This window comes from Falco naumanni, chromosome 5 (assembly GCF_017639655.2).
Source record: "Falco naumanni isolate bFalNau1 chromosome 5, bFalNau1.pat, whole genome shotgun sequence".
NCBI classification, from domain to species: Eukaryota; Metazoa; Chordata; class Aves; order Falconiformes; family Falconidae; genus Falco; species Falco naumanni.
The window spans coordinates 54,906,842-54,921,624 of record NC_054058.1 but is presented as its reverse complement, the minus strand read 5'-3'; the positions used below and the strand labels follow the sequence as shown (position 1 = coordinate 54,921,624).

Sequence of the window (14,783 nt, the reverse complement as noted above, 5' to 3'; positions counted from 1 at the left end):
ATTCTGAAAGGTGACCTCAATTTACACCTTTCTTGTAAGATATGGAATGATGATAAGAAGTAAACAAATTATTAAACTCTTCTTCAAACACATTAAAAGCTCTGATACATTCTCCTCACTCAAAAGTTTTAGACGTATTTAAACTCCAATAAGGCTTCATATTTTAAGTTACACTTCATGAAGGCACCATTCCTTAAAAAAAAAACAACCCAGAACCAAACAGTAGGGAAAGACTTCAATATCAGTACATTATTCACAGACTTGAAACTAATTTGGTCTCTTTTGGACACAAAAATTTATCTCACAATAGTAAGATTGAATTCCACCACCCCCCACCCACCCCCTATAAATCATAGGGCAAACAGGAACATAATTTCTCTTCATAACTGACTGAGAAGCATACCCCTGGAGATTAAAATTGTAGACATTTGTTTTGGTAAGGCCACTATGATCTTATTCTGTAAATAGTAAATGTCACAGAATTAAAAACCTGTGCATGAGGTTTCCATCTGTCTAGATATTGTTCTACCTTTATGTACACAAGCAGCTATAATACACAGATATGCTGATGATCATTCTAAACACGCAAGCAATGGAACAGATGCTGCCCTGCACCATATTGTCACTTTACTAAAAGTGGGTTGTATCTGGCTAAATGTGGGCATCTACACCTGAGCAAGTCCTTTGCAATCAATGAAAAGCTGGACAATGGAGTTAACAGTGTAATCCTTTCATCTGAAGCAGATGCTTGAATCTGATCAGACAAAGGGGTCTGATCTCCCCATATTAGACCTCCAGTGACTATAACTGGAATCCAGAAGGCAAGCAATGGTATTTGTACCTACACTGCAGATGTCTGAAAATTAGGTTAAGTAAATTCCATCCCAAGAAACCATCATGCAGCAGTAACCTAATTCAAATTGTGCATGTGCTTTGTATTTCGTTAACTTCAAAAAACTTCTTATTTTACGAAAATTTTAAAATTCTGAGAAAGGAATTAGCATTCACTGGAAGCTGTAACATGGAAGTTAATATGTGAATAAATCTGTAGCCATCAGGGGGAAGATACAGCGCCAGTGTGAAGAAGAAGAGTGAAAATACTGAAGTCCGGTCTTGCAGATTTTCACTGGTGATTCAGCAAGTATTTCAGCACATGCTTCACTGTTTTCCTACCCTGAGAGCACAGGCACTAATCCCGCGCCTCGCCAGGCACTGGAGTTATGCAACTGTTTAATTGAAACAAGACTGTATCTTCAGGGCTTACTCACTGCTGAAGCCCCACTTGTGCAACGGCTCCTATAGTCGCTGATCCCCTGCAGCTGTGAGCTGTCTGCGGCTATCACCACTTTGCAGAAGCTGATCCCAGCATACCTCACTGACTACAGGCCTCGGCCAACAAGGTTTTGCAGTATTACACCCTACAAAATCAGTGGTGATTCAGAAAAAAAACAGCCCTGAAGAAAAGCCCTCAAACAAACAAACAAACAAAAAAAGCTCAGGCATGTTCCAACTGTGCATAACTACAATCCAAAAGAATGCAGGGCAGTGAGAGAGGTCTAATTTTCTTTGGATCTCCTTTTTGCTGCATAAGTTGTTCTTCAGTGCCAATGCTCTTCAGCCCATCCACTGATGGATGCACAGTTCTCCCCAGATCAAAACAAAAACTGACAAGATGTACAAAAGTAACATCTGACTGATCTCTGCTTGAGAGAAGCTGGTCTCTGGTATCTTCCTAAACTTCCTTAAAATCACAAATTGTTCCTTGATATAAATGGGGGGTGGGGGGGGGTGGTTCCACAAATTTTGAGGATAGGGAAGGGAGCACCTTAGAATTGTTATGCAGGGTACTGGAACATAGATATTTCAGTTCTTCCAGTCAGAAAAGATAATTTAGATGTACAACAACCTTAACCAGCAGGAATCAACAGATTTTTATAAGAGGTAGATGTTACCAGTTCCTCTTCATTTTATAGCTATGTTTAAAAAACACCCAGTAATTCTTGCTTTCTTCATTCTCAGAAAGTACCCCCTCAAAAAATATTTGGGAAAATAGTTATTAGGTAGACAAGACATCATTCTGTAGTAACAAGTTGTGTAGATGGGTTTCAAATAAGAAAACAACTTTAGACCTAACTCCTTTCAGAGTTTTCAATGGGTTGGCAGCAGCTTGCTAAAATGCTCATGGTATTTTTTTCTTGACCTTTCTAAATGGTATGGTACACAACCCTCTATTTTTCATTATTTACTTAACCCTTATCAGGCGGCGGGGGGAAGGGGAGGCGGAAGGGCACATAGGTAACATTTAGACAGCACAGCACTGGATCTGCAAGCACCTAAGATTTTTACTGAGTGTAGCCCATGAGTTAAACCAAGCAGGATGTCAGCATGGACAAAAACAAGGCAGAAAAGGAAGCTTTGCTCTGGTAAGCTCTGAGTAGAAATGTCTCATTAATAATCAACAAAACTTATAATAAACTAGCTTAGCAGAGTCTGGGGGGAAAAAGGGTTGAAGTAAAGAGTAATCCTGAAAGCGTTAGCATATGTATTCTAAACAAGTGAGCAGTCTTCCCAAAAGAGATAGTTTAGACTTGTGTAAAAGACAAAAATAGGCATCTCCACTGAGGGGTATAAAAGGCCACTTAAAGCTTATAGCAGAAATCTGATATGGAATTTGTATAAGATAACCTAAGAAAGCAACTGTACTTACTGTGTAAAGCTCGTTAAGTACTTTCATTAAGTCTTCATGAAGTTGAAACGCAATCTCTTTACTCTGTAATTAGAAAGAAATGATCAGGAAAAAGGCACAGCAAAACTGCAGCGTACATTTGCTTCTTAACATTCGCACTCATTGTTCATCCTAGATAGTGAATGCAACTTTGGTCGCGATGACACTGCTCTGACAGGATTACAGTACGCTAAAAATAATGTTTCAGGGATGCAGAGGTAGACAGATAACATAACGTTTAGAAGACTTCTAAAATGAAACCCAGAAGTAATTGGAGAGATTTTCCCAGGAAGGTTAGGTGCCAACAGATACGGTGAAGTTCAGGATTAATGCTATAAGCCTTTTTAATGGAACAAACTGTGTACTGTTTTATAACTGCCATGATACATATGAAAACTAAACCATGTGGAATGTGATATTCTAGAGGGACAACCCACCCAATTTTACATCTAAAATAGTCTTTAGCACATGCAACTATCTAAATATTTATGCAAGAAATAACTGTGGCTCATCTTTGAAACAGATACTCAACTGCATAATATTCCACAGAGTGGGCTGCTGAAACAGCTTTGTTTAGCTTTTCTGGACTGTGTCTTTACTTTCATTCTGACCCAGAAAAAAATGAAATGCTTAGCAGCAGTTAATAATGAAAGGAAGTTTGTCAAAATATGAGTATTTAATTGGAGTCTCATTCAAATATATTCCTTTGTTAGCTGTCCATAGCAGTTCAATCAGATGAAAATTGTGGCAACTGTGCAAGAGCTGAAGGCATTTGTACCACAGCCTTTGGAAAACAGCTATAGAATAGAGCTACGGGACCTGGCAAACAGCCTGGCTATGTTTCTTCTGCTACTCTCAGAGTTGTAACATCCATGCTGGAAACGTCAGCTTTTTCTTCTGTGAATAAATTGACAATTAGCCTAGCTTCTAAAAACTCCAATTTCATGATAGATAATGGCCTTAGCTATGAGAAGTACTTTGTATATGTATAGGAGCCAAAGGAAAATCCTCAGGGACAACTCATCCCCAAAGCTGCTAACACATACTTGGCCATCACTAAAACACCTGCAGGACTAATGTTTTCTGAATGAGACTTTCCAGTGCAACACCCACGTACGAGGAGGAACTACGCCACACATCCCACCCACTGTGTCTTCCAGGAGGATGAAACAGACACATACAGTAGCTGGAATAGAAAATCTTGATTTTTTTCTCCTATTCCTACTGTCATACTCCTAACTCTGGGCAATATTTTAAGGAACTAGCCATATCCCTTATTAGCATTCACTCCAGTCCCTATACGCAAGATGATTTTTAACCGACAAGAACCTAGAATATAAATTAAAAAAAAAACTTCAGTGAAATTCTTGTATTCCCAAGGGCATTAGCTGTAGTAGCTAAGGCACAGTGAGAGAGACGCTCTGAAGCTGAGTTACAAAGAACTACTATGAAACTTTCCTTATTGCCCACACTTTTCAAAGTCTGGTGTTTTTCATGTGCTCTACTACTGAATTATCTAAAACATAAGGCTTACTACTGACATTTCTTTGCAAATATCAGATTATTTTCATCTAATATTAAGGACAAAAATTCATATGCATAACAGTGCACAGAGTGCTTGTAAAGAATTGTAAAAGGACTGCAGACTTGCAAGCTGCTGTAGGGGAACACAGTAAAAGCTTCAGCAAAAATTTTGAATTGCTTTTCATTGCTTTACATTGGCACCCTGCCTTTAAAAGTCAGCAGCACAGCTCTGACACAGCTTACACATTTCCTCAAAGCCCCAAGAAGCAGAGGCCACCTGTTTTCTCTTGGATAGCTGCTTCTATAGTGCTGAATATGTAATTCTTTTTTTGTAATTTACTTTATCAGAAAGAAGGACAAAACATATAAATAAGATGGCTGACATTAAGACTGGAAGATGGAAGCATACACGTGTAGGGAAAAAAAACTTAGACAAACTCTATCTTCAAGCAATTTATCTCTTTCAACTATTGGTCACTACTATCTCAAAGCTGATGACAACTCAAGCCCAAAATACAGCAACACAGATTCTAAGGCGGCATGCCTTAACCTAGCAGTGCAAAAGTTTATTTGAGAAGATGAGACCAAAATCCACAAACCAATTTTCTCTTTCCCTTTTGTAGATTTTGTTGTAAGCAAAGCATGCAGCAGTTCACTGAAGGACACATCCTTCTTTTCTGCTCTTCAGTTACACCTTAACGCAAATAAGACACCGGAAGAGTTGAGGATTTGGGGAATGACCACTGTTTGCTAGGACCCATTTCTTCTCTTTGCTCTTGTAGAGCTTTATGCCGCACTGAAGCACAAGCAGTCCAGCCCCCGGGATTTACTGGCTACCATGCATACATGATCTCTTCCACATGTTGATTGATGGTAAATTTGAAGTGAAGGGAAAAGATCACAGTAGAGGAAGGAGGGAGATATTTTTAGGAAAGGAAAGTAGGCTTTAAAATGGGAAGCAAAAAGACAGGGAGGGAGGGAGGGAGGTGACCAACAAAAAGAGTAAAAATTAGGAAGAGACAGCCTAGCAATGCCACAGGATCACAGAGGAGCTATCCTTCCACCAGTTCATCTGGGGATCCAACCTGCAGAGCGTGCCTGTAGCGATGGATAACATGTCAGTTGCTGCCACTTTCTGATGAAAGATTTTGTAGGAATTGTCCAATAAAGATCAGGAAATTTGGTTAAGCTTAGCAGTATAAAAAGGATTTACTGTAAAGAACCAACACATTTTACATTAGCATTTAAGATCAAGAAATACTGACTCAAGTGGCAAATGATACAGCTTTTAGTGTGTAATATATAGCATGTTAGAGCACCAGATAAGAAGTGCATTTATTTTCAGTGGTTAATGGCTCTCCTATTTCTCTTTTATGCTACCTATTCCCTGCAGTACTTTAGTATGTTTGAACTGTGTGCTCCTCTAGGAGCCTATCCTCAGGGTAAGCCAAACAATAGAACGTAAGATGCAGCACGCATTTTCCTGGAGCTGAGTTGATAGCTCTGATCAGGCTATTAAAACCTGACAATCAATCACTGAGGTGCTTCTTTACTCACTATGACCTAGAGAAATGTATTAGCATCTATTAACCAAAAGAAGAAAAAACATAAAAATGTTAGAGCACATGCAAACTCTTGCTAAAAATATTACATATGTTACTAATCTGGTTCAAAGCATTAAGAAACATTGGCATATTTTTTTCACCTGTTAGTAGGATAGATCACGCCCATGCAACAGACAAATAAGTGTACCTAAACCACCCCTTCAGTATGTGCTACCTTTCAACACATCAGCGGTCCTACTGATGTTATCAAGATTTACATTTATGGATTAATGCCTGAGAAACTTCAAATTTTATTCCACACTAATACCCTTTCATTGAAGTATGTACGAATTTTCCCATCCATTTCAGTTAGAGCATAACTGGGCACCCAAACTTTACTCTTTTGGGTTTTTCAGTGAAATTTAAGAGTCAGTTCAGTTCTTCCTGGAACTCTTTAGTGTCTGTATTTAGCACACACAATGCTACTCGCGGTTACATCATTTAGGGAAAATATTCTATGACTGTTGCTTTTAAATGAGTCTGCTGTAGGTCCCTGGGGGAAGTGATATGCAAACCCTTCTTTTAAGGAGCTTTCATGAGTTGCGTTAACACTGACAGAACCAACTTATAGTAAAATTTTGTCCCAGATTTGCTGGTCTATAGCAACAAATAGCTCTGCTATCCTTTTAAACCTTTAAATGTTTAAGAAAATGTTTTAGATGCAAAAAATCTCAATATATGCCACAATTTTTATAACGTCGAATAGATTTGGCAGGTAGTCATATTCCTTGTTAATAGCCAGATTATGGAACTAAAATATTTATTGTGCTTGGCTTCTCCAGCATCTTTTACTGTAAACATTGGAAGATATGTTCATCTTGGCTCATTATGGTTTCTGTCCAAAGAAAATACATGTTTATAAATTATAAATATACAAATCTGCTTAAGGATTTTGTGGGTATGTGTTTATACAGTTGATTATTAATGCTGGGGTAACCAGAATCACTGCATGAAATGTTCTGCATAATACTTTTCCCTTCTGCTTGACATTTTTCCTTATTACTTTATTCTTTAATTGTTCCCATGAGGCCATCCACCCGTCTGCCTGAAGAAACATGCAAGCATACAAGGTTTGAACTCTGCTACTTTATGTTCATATTTTTATGTGCAGCACGAAGGCCAGGCATGAACCGCAATCTGTACTGCTTTTATATGCCAGCAACTAAAAAGAACTTAAGTGCCTAACTGGAAGTATGAGGCCTGACGTAACATCATCAGATAAATGCCACAAAATCTCTGGACTAGATCCTATCTTTGTCCTGCATTTAGTACATTTAAACAGATGCTGGTCCCTGACCCTTGGAAAAAAGAGCTCCTGGGAGAACAAAATTAACGAGTATCTACATGTTAAGCAGACCAGTCTAGACAGGAAAGCTATGTACAACCAGGTGCCTGAATACAAAATATCCTGGCCCATCAGAACATATATGGTAGAACCAACAGGGATGACTTCACCAAAGCAATCCAAATGTTGAGACAGATGTATAGATGCACACAAAAGGAAGAACCAGAATGAGGAAGAACAGACAGTTGAGACATGGGTAAAGTACAAAGACCAAGGGGTACAGACACTCCTCATCACTACATTTCATATAAACCAACACTGGGTACCACACACACCTTTTACAGGACTACAGAAAGGCGTTGCTACAGACAAATGACTTTGTGCTGTACCCCACATAGGAGTCATCAGCAGGAGAGGGAACAAAACAATACTCTACTGGTAAGCATGTCCAGGAAATGATGAAATTGTTTGATCTTTTCTTTACGACAATTCAATTTAGGCTAGCATACAAACAGTATCTCTCTAGAAAATGTTGGGCTTACTTCATGGAAAAGTTTCATTTGAGGACCTAAGTGCCCACCAGTGAGGTGGAAAAAGCCACTAAGGGTTGCCACTGAGAAGCTGAGTAAGAAGCCTCATCCTCTTGGGAGGAGAGGGGAGGAGAAAAAAGAAGGCGCAGAAACAGCCAAGAAGCTCAGAATGACTTTGCTGTTGTCTCTCTGTATCTTTCTTGTGAGCAATAGGGCAACCCACTCAGAGACATTTTTCCCTTCTGCAACAGGCAGATTGAGGGTTCAGAGCAGGAGAATAGAGATCTCCTCTGTAGACTTGGCGTAGTTACTCTCCAGACTTGGAAGTAGAGTTAAAGCATCTCCAAAGATGCAAGAAGCTGCTGCCAGGACTGAGGGAGAAGTAAACCAAGGTGATAATAGTGATGCATAATACTATTAGGTTGATAAACTGGAAGATACATAATTAAATGACCTAATTATTGAATACAGAGAAACTTAATTAGCTGGTATTTGGAAATTACTTAGAAAGATATTAAATGCTCCTATGTGCAATGTTTTGAAACCCAGGAGTATAGATATGTTAGAAGGGTGTATTTCCTGCTCCTGACCATGGACTGCAGTAAGATATTAAGCATGCACTTGTTAATCTTCATTTTTGAAATCTTCACGTTACTGCTGTTATATTGACTTTTATTACTTATAAGAGAGAAAGTACGTATTTCACAGAACAGTATGATCCAGACTCCAATGTAGAAGTACCTGCAGTCTCTGGTTGGTCTTTACTTCAATCTGAAATCTGCTAACAGTGAACAAATCCCATAGGCTTTCATAGGGATGACACCCACTGAGAGTGATTATAGTTCTCTCCAACAGAATTTTATTCCAAATCCAGTCTTTTTCAAAAGTAACGTACAGAAAGTGACATAAATTGGTTAAATATTCTATTTCATGTTTACAGATCTTCAACAAATCCCACAGCATTTTCTTCAGGGAGAATAAGATTTTGATGGAGAAGAGTGTTGGATGTCATCTCTTTTATTTTAAGTGCCCCTTCTCTTTGCTTCTGCGACCTCTTTCCAGTAAGGGGGACTGTAGTACAGGGCATGTGTTTTGCACCTGATCTCTTTCTGTTGCCTGGTGGACACCCATTGAGCAGTTTTGAGACAGTCCGTGACATACCTTAAGATGCTTTTTCACATCTGACAGAAATTACCACAGAATCATAGAATAGTTTGGGTTGCAAGGGACCTTTAAAAATCATTATGGTTGAAGCTGCCCATTTGGACTAAACATAGATGTAGGCAGCTTATGTTCTTCACCAATAAAACAAGCCAATTTGCCAACAGCTTCACCTCCTCCACAGGCCTTGGTTTTCTCTCTGTCCAATGTTGTTCACCTCATTTTATAACTCCTTTCCCTTTTCACAGAAGAAAAACCAGAGCTTCATCATCATTCAAGGTATAATCAGTTCAAGGTATTCAAGGTATAAGCAGCTGGTATCATGCAAGGTATAAGCAGCTGGGAACTAACAGCAAATAAATCACCAGTACTATGCAGCAAGCACCACAGCGAGAACTGTGCACCCTGGGACTCAGTGGAAATACCAGCCTTCTCCAACAAGTATTGATTCCTGATGGACTGTCCTAAAAATGTGTGCTCAGAATTGATACTGGTGAACAGCCGCTGCCACATTCAGGCCACACACCCATAAAGCTCACTTACACCACGCCAAGGTGCGGCATGTTTTCCTGCCAGCCTTCCCCTCACATTATCAGTCTGGCTCAGGTGCCTTCAAGCGGCTCTTGGTGATCTCACTCTGCCCATCCTCCGTGACTCTATCATGCCAAGTGTTAGCTGTCAAACCCTGCTGAAGGGTAAGATAGGGCTGTTGTGAATCTGAGCTCCACTAATGTGTGTTCCAGGTTGTAAGCAGCAGGACTCCCTCAATTTCCTTTCTCTTCTTTCCCCTGTAGAAGGTCCAAGTCAGGAATAAAAAAGCAAGAGCAGCTACTTGCTCTTCTTCAAGAAACCATGCTAGGAAGAGAAAATTTGAAATGTTGCATCTTCCTGGACACAACATGGAGTGAAGAGATGAGCCTGTCAGGAAGATGGGATGATATGCCTCCTGTTAATGCACTGAAAATGTCCCCGTATTTTCCTCCTCCTGAGAGATAAGCTGCAGCAATCTCCATTTATAAGTTATGAGGAGTAAAGAAGGACACACACTTCACAGAAAACTTCAGGCATTTTTGTACAGTCCATCTGGAGGAAAGGGAAGGAAAAGCAAGATTTCCAGTGCTAAAGAACTGAACAAGCTAGTCTAATAATGCACACTTGGTGAAGAAGAGATTTCTGAGGTATGACATAAACAACTGAAAAACTATTCCAGATTCACTACTGAAAAATTTCTACTGGTCCAAGCAAGTCTGAGATACCTACACATAGACAGTACTGTAGCACACTCAAATTGCTTTTCCTGTTATCTCTTCAACTTCTATACTAATCATCCATATTGATAAGTTTAGTGGTTTGTGAGCTACAGTTTTATGCATCAGACCTACTGTACGAACAGACCATTACTGACTGAGAAACTATAAATCTCAGCTCTATCACTGTTACAGGTTTCCATCCACACCAATGAATTTGATTCATGTTTTTACCTTTTTTCCTCCAAGTACAACCTATGTGCTCCCTAAATGATTCTTCTACCCACCACGTTGCTATCTATCTAGGATTGTGGTCAGGTATATTTGAAATCAGTTCCCTACTTAGAAAATATTAATCTGGTACCCTTGCTGTCATCTAGTCACACACTTTATGTTCTTTAACCTTTATTCTTTTTGAACTCTATTTTCTATGATGCTTGCCTACCAGCATCCCACTGTGACTGATGGATATGCATTTATAATCTATTTTTATTTCAGAACATTATAACAACAATGACTGCAAACACATTATGTAGATCTCAGACTAAGGCTGCCTAGAGTGCTTGCGTAGCACAAGAGGGATTTACACACTGTATGTGTTATGAAAACACATAATGGGCACGTACAAGGACAAATGTACAGAGACAATGCTTAAATGATCTAATAGAAGTAGTTATCAAAAATATATGTTTATATTTAATATTGGGAAGGAAAGGAAACGCTTTTAGGAGAATTGCAGCGTATACTACCACCTTTACGCCAAGGTACTGCAAGGCACACTCTTACTTTGGCTTGAATCCATTTCTCTCATGACAGAGTTACAATGAAATACAGTTTTTACAAATAATTCATTAATACACAGCATTACTATTTTGGGAGTCCTAAGTGAAAACTGTTCCCTTTCTGCATGGGTAGACAAGCATGCTTTTGAGAGAAGAACAGCCTTTTTTCCTGCCTTTTGGATATTTGTGATTCAGCTCTTAAGGTCACCAGCATATACAGCAGGTTCCCAGACATTTCAGCACTAAGGATTTGCTCTGCGAGAACAGTCATGAAGAATTTATATGTGTGCTAAAACAGATTTTATGCTACGTGTGCTGAATCTTCTCCTCAAATGCTACCTATTAGGACACTTCTGCCTCACTCACGCATCTCACAAGCCCAGCTGGAGGACTGCAGGGGAAGCATTACCTTCTTGAACATTCTGGTGGAGTCTTCACTTATCTGCATGAACCGCATGATCACATTGTTCAGGTAGATATCACTCAATGTTGCATGGTCTTTGCTTTCTCTTCTCACCTGGTTCAGGAGTAAGTACCAGCAGTTCACTGGTGACAAGAGGTTCTGGTCTTTCCTAAGGAGGAGATACACATGTATTATGTACAGAAATGAAAAAGTTACATTATTAACACAAACATATCCTTAACATTTACAGTCATAACTTGCTGTGTAAAAATGGCTGCTTCTGAACAGTCAGATAATCCATTCTTGGAATAACTTGGGTTAGGTAAGCTTCAGATCACTTTTAAGACATACTCTACAAATCCCATGAAGCGTGGATATAAAAATATAGAAAAACCGTAAGAATTCAGAGCCACCTGAGAGTCTAAAAAAACCCTTGCCACAAACATTACAGCTGCTTACAGGTGGAGCCCATGTAAATATTCAAAATCAATAAATACTCAAAATCAATAAACACTCAAAATCAATAAAGGTCACTGCTGAAAGAGCAACAGTAATTAATTTTTGACATTAGAAATAGGTAAGCACTGCAAGCGCATCCCAAATCCTTCATGAGCAAAATTGCAGATGTAGCTGTTTCACTGTGACGGATTTGTATAACTGCTATAAAAGTAGAAGGAAATGTCAGAAGCATACATATTCTGTGATCAGCGTTCATAAATTCACAGCACTCATAAATATACTGCTACTGCCAGTCCCATATGGTTCAATTACAAGACAATCAGCAGGACTGGACTTTTTCCACTGCGGTCCAGTTCTGAAATTCCTTGACAGACTTTTTGCATTGGAGGCCCATGCCAAGCTTTTAATATTACAAAAACTGAAATCACAGATGACTTCTCATTTCTTTCAGCAACTGTTTCACAAACAACAAAAGCCTATTTATGTGCTTTTAAATGTATGTTATGATTTTATTAAAATTTTAATTTCAAGTTTGCCTTGCAACTAAGTGCTCTAGAAACTTGTGGCTTTTTGTTTTTTTCTTTTTTTTTTTTTTAAATTTTTCTTCCCTTGTCTTGTGCAGGTTTCTTCTATAGTCAAAGGGATCAAGCACAGAAAGATAAAACAGCCAGAGGTGGTGATAAACTGAGGGAGAAACTCCTTCAACTCTTGGTAAATTGTTCTAATAATTAACTGTTCTCACTGTTAGAAATATGCCTTTTAATTCCTCATCTCATTGTCTACCTTTAGCTTTCATCCTCAGAATCAGAGCAACAAGAAGTGATTAATAGACAAAAGCCTTTTCTTAATCATCAGTGGCTTGCTATGAATCAGAAGTGAGTTAAGGAGACTTCCTCGTTTTTGGTTGGAGATGGACATCTTAACAGTGTTACTCACAGCAAGGAGCTTCAGGGTTTTATCAGCCAGGTCAGCCAACAGAAGCACCCCTGAAGGGCTGTGCTGACCATTAAGCTTCTGCATGTCCCAAAGCCAGTCCCACAGATCTTCCTGCCTGTTCTGGAGGGAATGGTGGGAACAGCATAGGGGACCACCAGCTAAAGTGACTTTTGCTGCAACCTCTTCTCAAAGCAGAGAATTGCAGAACAAAGCCAAAGGCAGGGCTCCAGTCATAACCCCTGTGCACATCTGCCAGTCCGGATTTAACATGTTTAAGAATGAGGAACGATGTTTGTATGAGCAAGGCGAAAAGATTTTGCCACAAGCTGAATAAATGCCAGAGCTTGCTCTCTGAAGTAGTGACATATGCACACATTGGTTATTTCAGAGAAGCATTGAGTCACTTAACTGAATTTTAAGAAATATATGTTACTACTCTTTGAACTGTGCGAGATGTATTTGGATTAACCTTTCCTTTGCCAGATGTGTTTGGAAAAGACTTTTTTTGTGAAACAAAAGCTCTGTCTGTGTATCTCTAGCACAGCACTAACTGGACAGTGGAAAAAGGTACTCATTTTTCAGTTTTACAAACACAAAATATAGCATAAAAAAAGCATAACAGGGTCAGGCAAATGCATTCATTAATCAGCTCAAGTCAGGAAAATAACCATGAGACTATGCCAGCCAGTAATGCATCTAAAACACTTCGGAAAATGTGCTGTACGCACATTTTGCCAGACACTACCTGACCCTTTTGTTTTGCATACAAGTTATTAGGCCATGAAAGGGATACATTACATTGTAAGCAAGGCATAACGTTCACATCATCTTCATTTCCAGGAGTAAGAGGAGTCAAGAGGTAGCACAAGGTCACATGCAACAACAAATCAAAATAGTTTTTCTTCTTAATGGCTTTTTTGCCAAAGTTCTTGTCTTTTTTTATTATTATTTTTTGTAATGGTGATTGACCTTCATTTAGACACTTCCAAACCCTATCAACTCTACTGCAACAGATCAGCATACAGCTTTCAACCCCTTTTGGGGCTCTGCATCTATTCTAGATACTGTATGTATTTTGGGTGGTTTAAATTCCATATGGTAGGTTAGCGATAACATTTGTGCAGCTTACCTTTTAAGAAACTTGTCAGAAGCTTACACGAATAATTGCAGAGGGCCAAATCAACAAAACAGTATTTAGGCACCTGTGTACCTTCAACAGCAATGAGAATTCTTATGCTGCTAAATAGGGGTGGGCATTTAGAATATACCTTTGAACCTGGGCTCAACCTAGCGGTACTCAAAGCCAGCAGAAGCAGAGAGTGGTGTAGCACTCCAGCAACGGCTAACATGGGGGTGAGGGGGTAGGAAATCTCTCCTACTTGTACTGCTGATGATCCTTTGTACTTCTTGTTTTTGCCATGAATCTCTCTGCCAGTTTTTCCAGGTTTCGTGAATACTCCATCTCTATTTCTGACTTCTTGCGGAAGAAATCCTGCAGATCCTGAAGAAGCTGCACTCTCATTTCAGTCTGCTGCTCCAGGCATTTCTGCTGCTCGATGAGTTGAGCTCGGATCTCTGATGAAAGAAGCACATAGGCACTCAGGTCAGCAAAAACAAATAACTGCATGTTACCAGCCAAAACCACAAATACTCCAGCGTACTTCAGCGTCATAGCTACATGAGCTGGACCTGGATTTCAGGTCCTGTGGTGGGACACAGCAGTGCCAGCTCTCATTTCTGTCACCACATGCTTACGCCCCAGCATCCTCCCACCCATGGTCTGTCTCACAAGTGGCTACAGCAAGGGCTCTGCTGGGCTTATGTGAGCAGAATAACTGCTGCCTCCTTCCTCTCCCATCTCTTGCTGGCCTCTGGCATTAGCACATCTGGCTCGGAGTTACCTCCTTGCAGCAAATGGTGTGCAACCGTTTGAGCACCAGCTGCCTCTGCTCCCCTGAAAAATGGCAGGATAAACAAGCACCCTTTGGGCTGGGATCAGCTTGCTGACTGACTCCCAGGTGGACCATGCTGGTTGGTATCATCATGTACGCCACAGAAACAATCTTATGATAAAATCTGGAGGCATTATCCATCTTAACTGTGCACAGATGAATTTCTGTATCTGCT

The 14,783-nt window shown here is 39.7% G+C and overlaps 1 protein-coding gene and 1 long non-coding RNA gene across 3 annotated transcripts in view; one reads left to right on the top strand and one right to left on the bottom strand.

The window, feature by feature from the left end:
• SRGAP1 (SLIT-ROBO Rho GTPase activating protein 1) overlaps positions 1-14,783 on the bottom strand; it is a 150,329-nt gene that overhangs the window by 59,850 nt on the left and 75,696 nt on the right. For both annotated transcript variants that reach the window (XM_040594842.1, XM_040594843.1), the window contains exons 2-4: positions 14,036-14,231; positions 11,268-11,430; positions 2,708-2,770 (exon numbers count right to left, since the gene is read on the bottom strand). In XM_040594842.1, the coding sequence (XP_040450776.1) occupies positions 2,708-2,770; positions 11,268-11,430; positions 14,036-14,231 (422 nt within the window). The remainder of the gene's footprint in view (positions 1-2,707; positions 2,771-11,267; positions 11,431-14,035; positions 14,232-14,783) is intronic.
• LOC121088560 lies at positions 2,330-14,179 on the top strand. Its single transcript, XR_005827989.1, has 5 exons — positions 2,330-2,423; positions 9,078-10,007; positions 11,205-11,330; positions 12,343-12,431; positions 14,092-14,179. It is a non-coding gene; the product is annotated as an uncharacterized LOC121088560 (long non-coding RNA).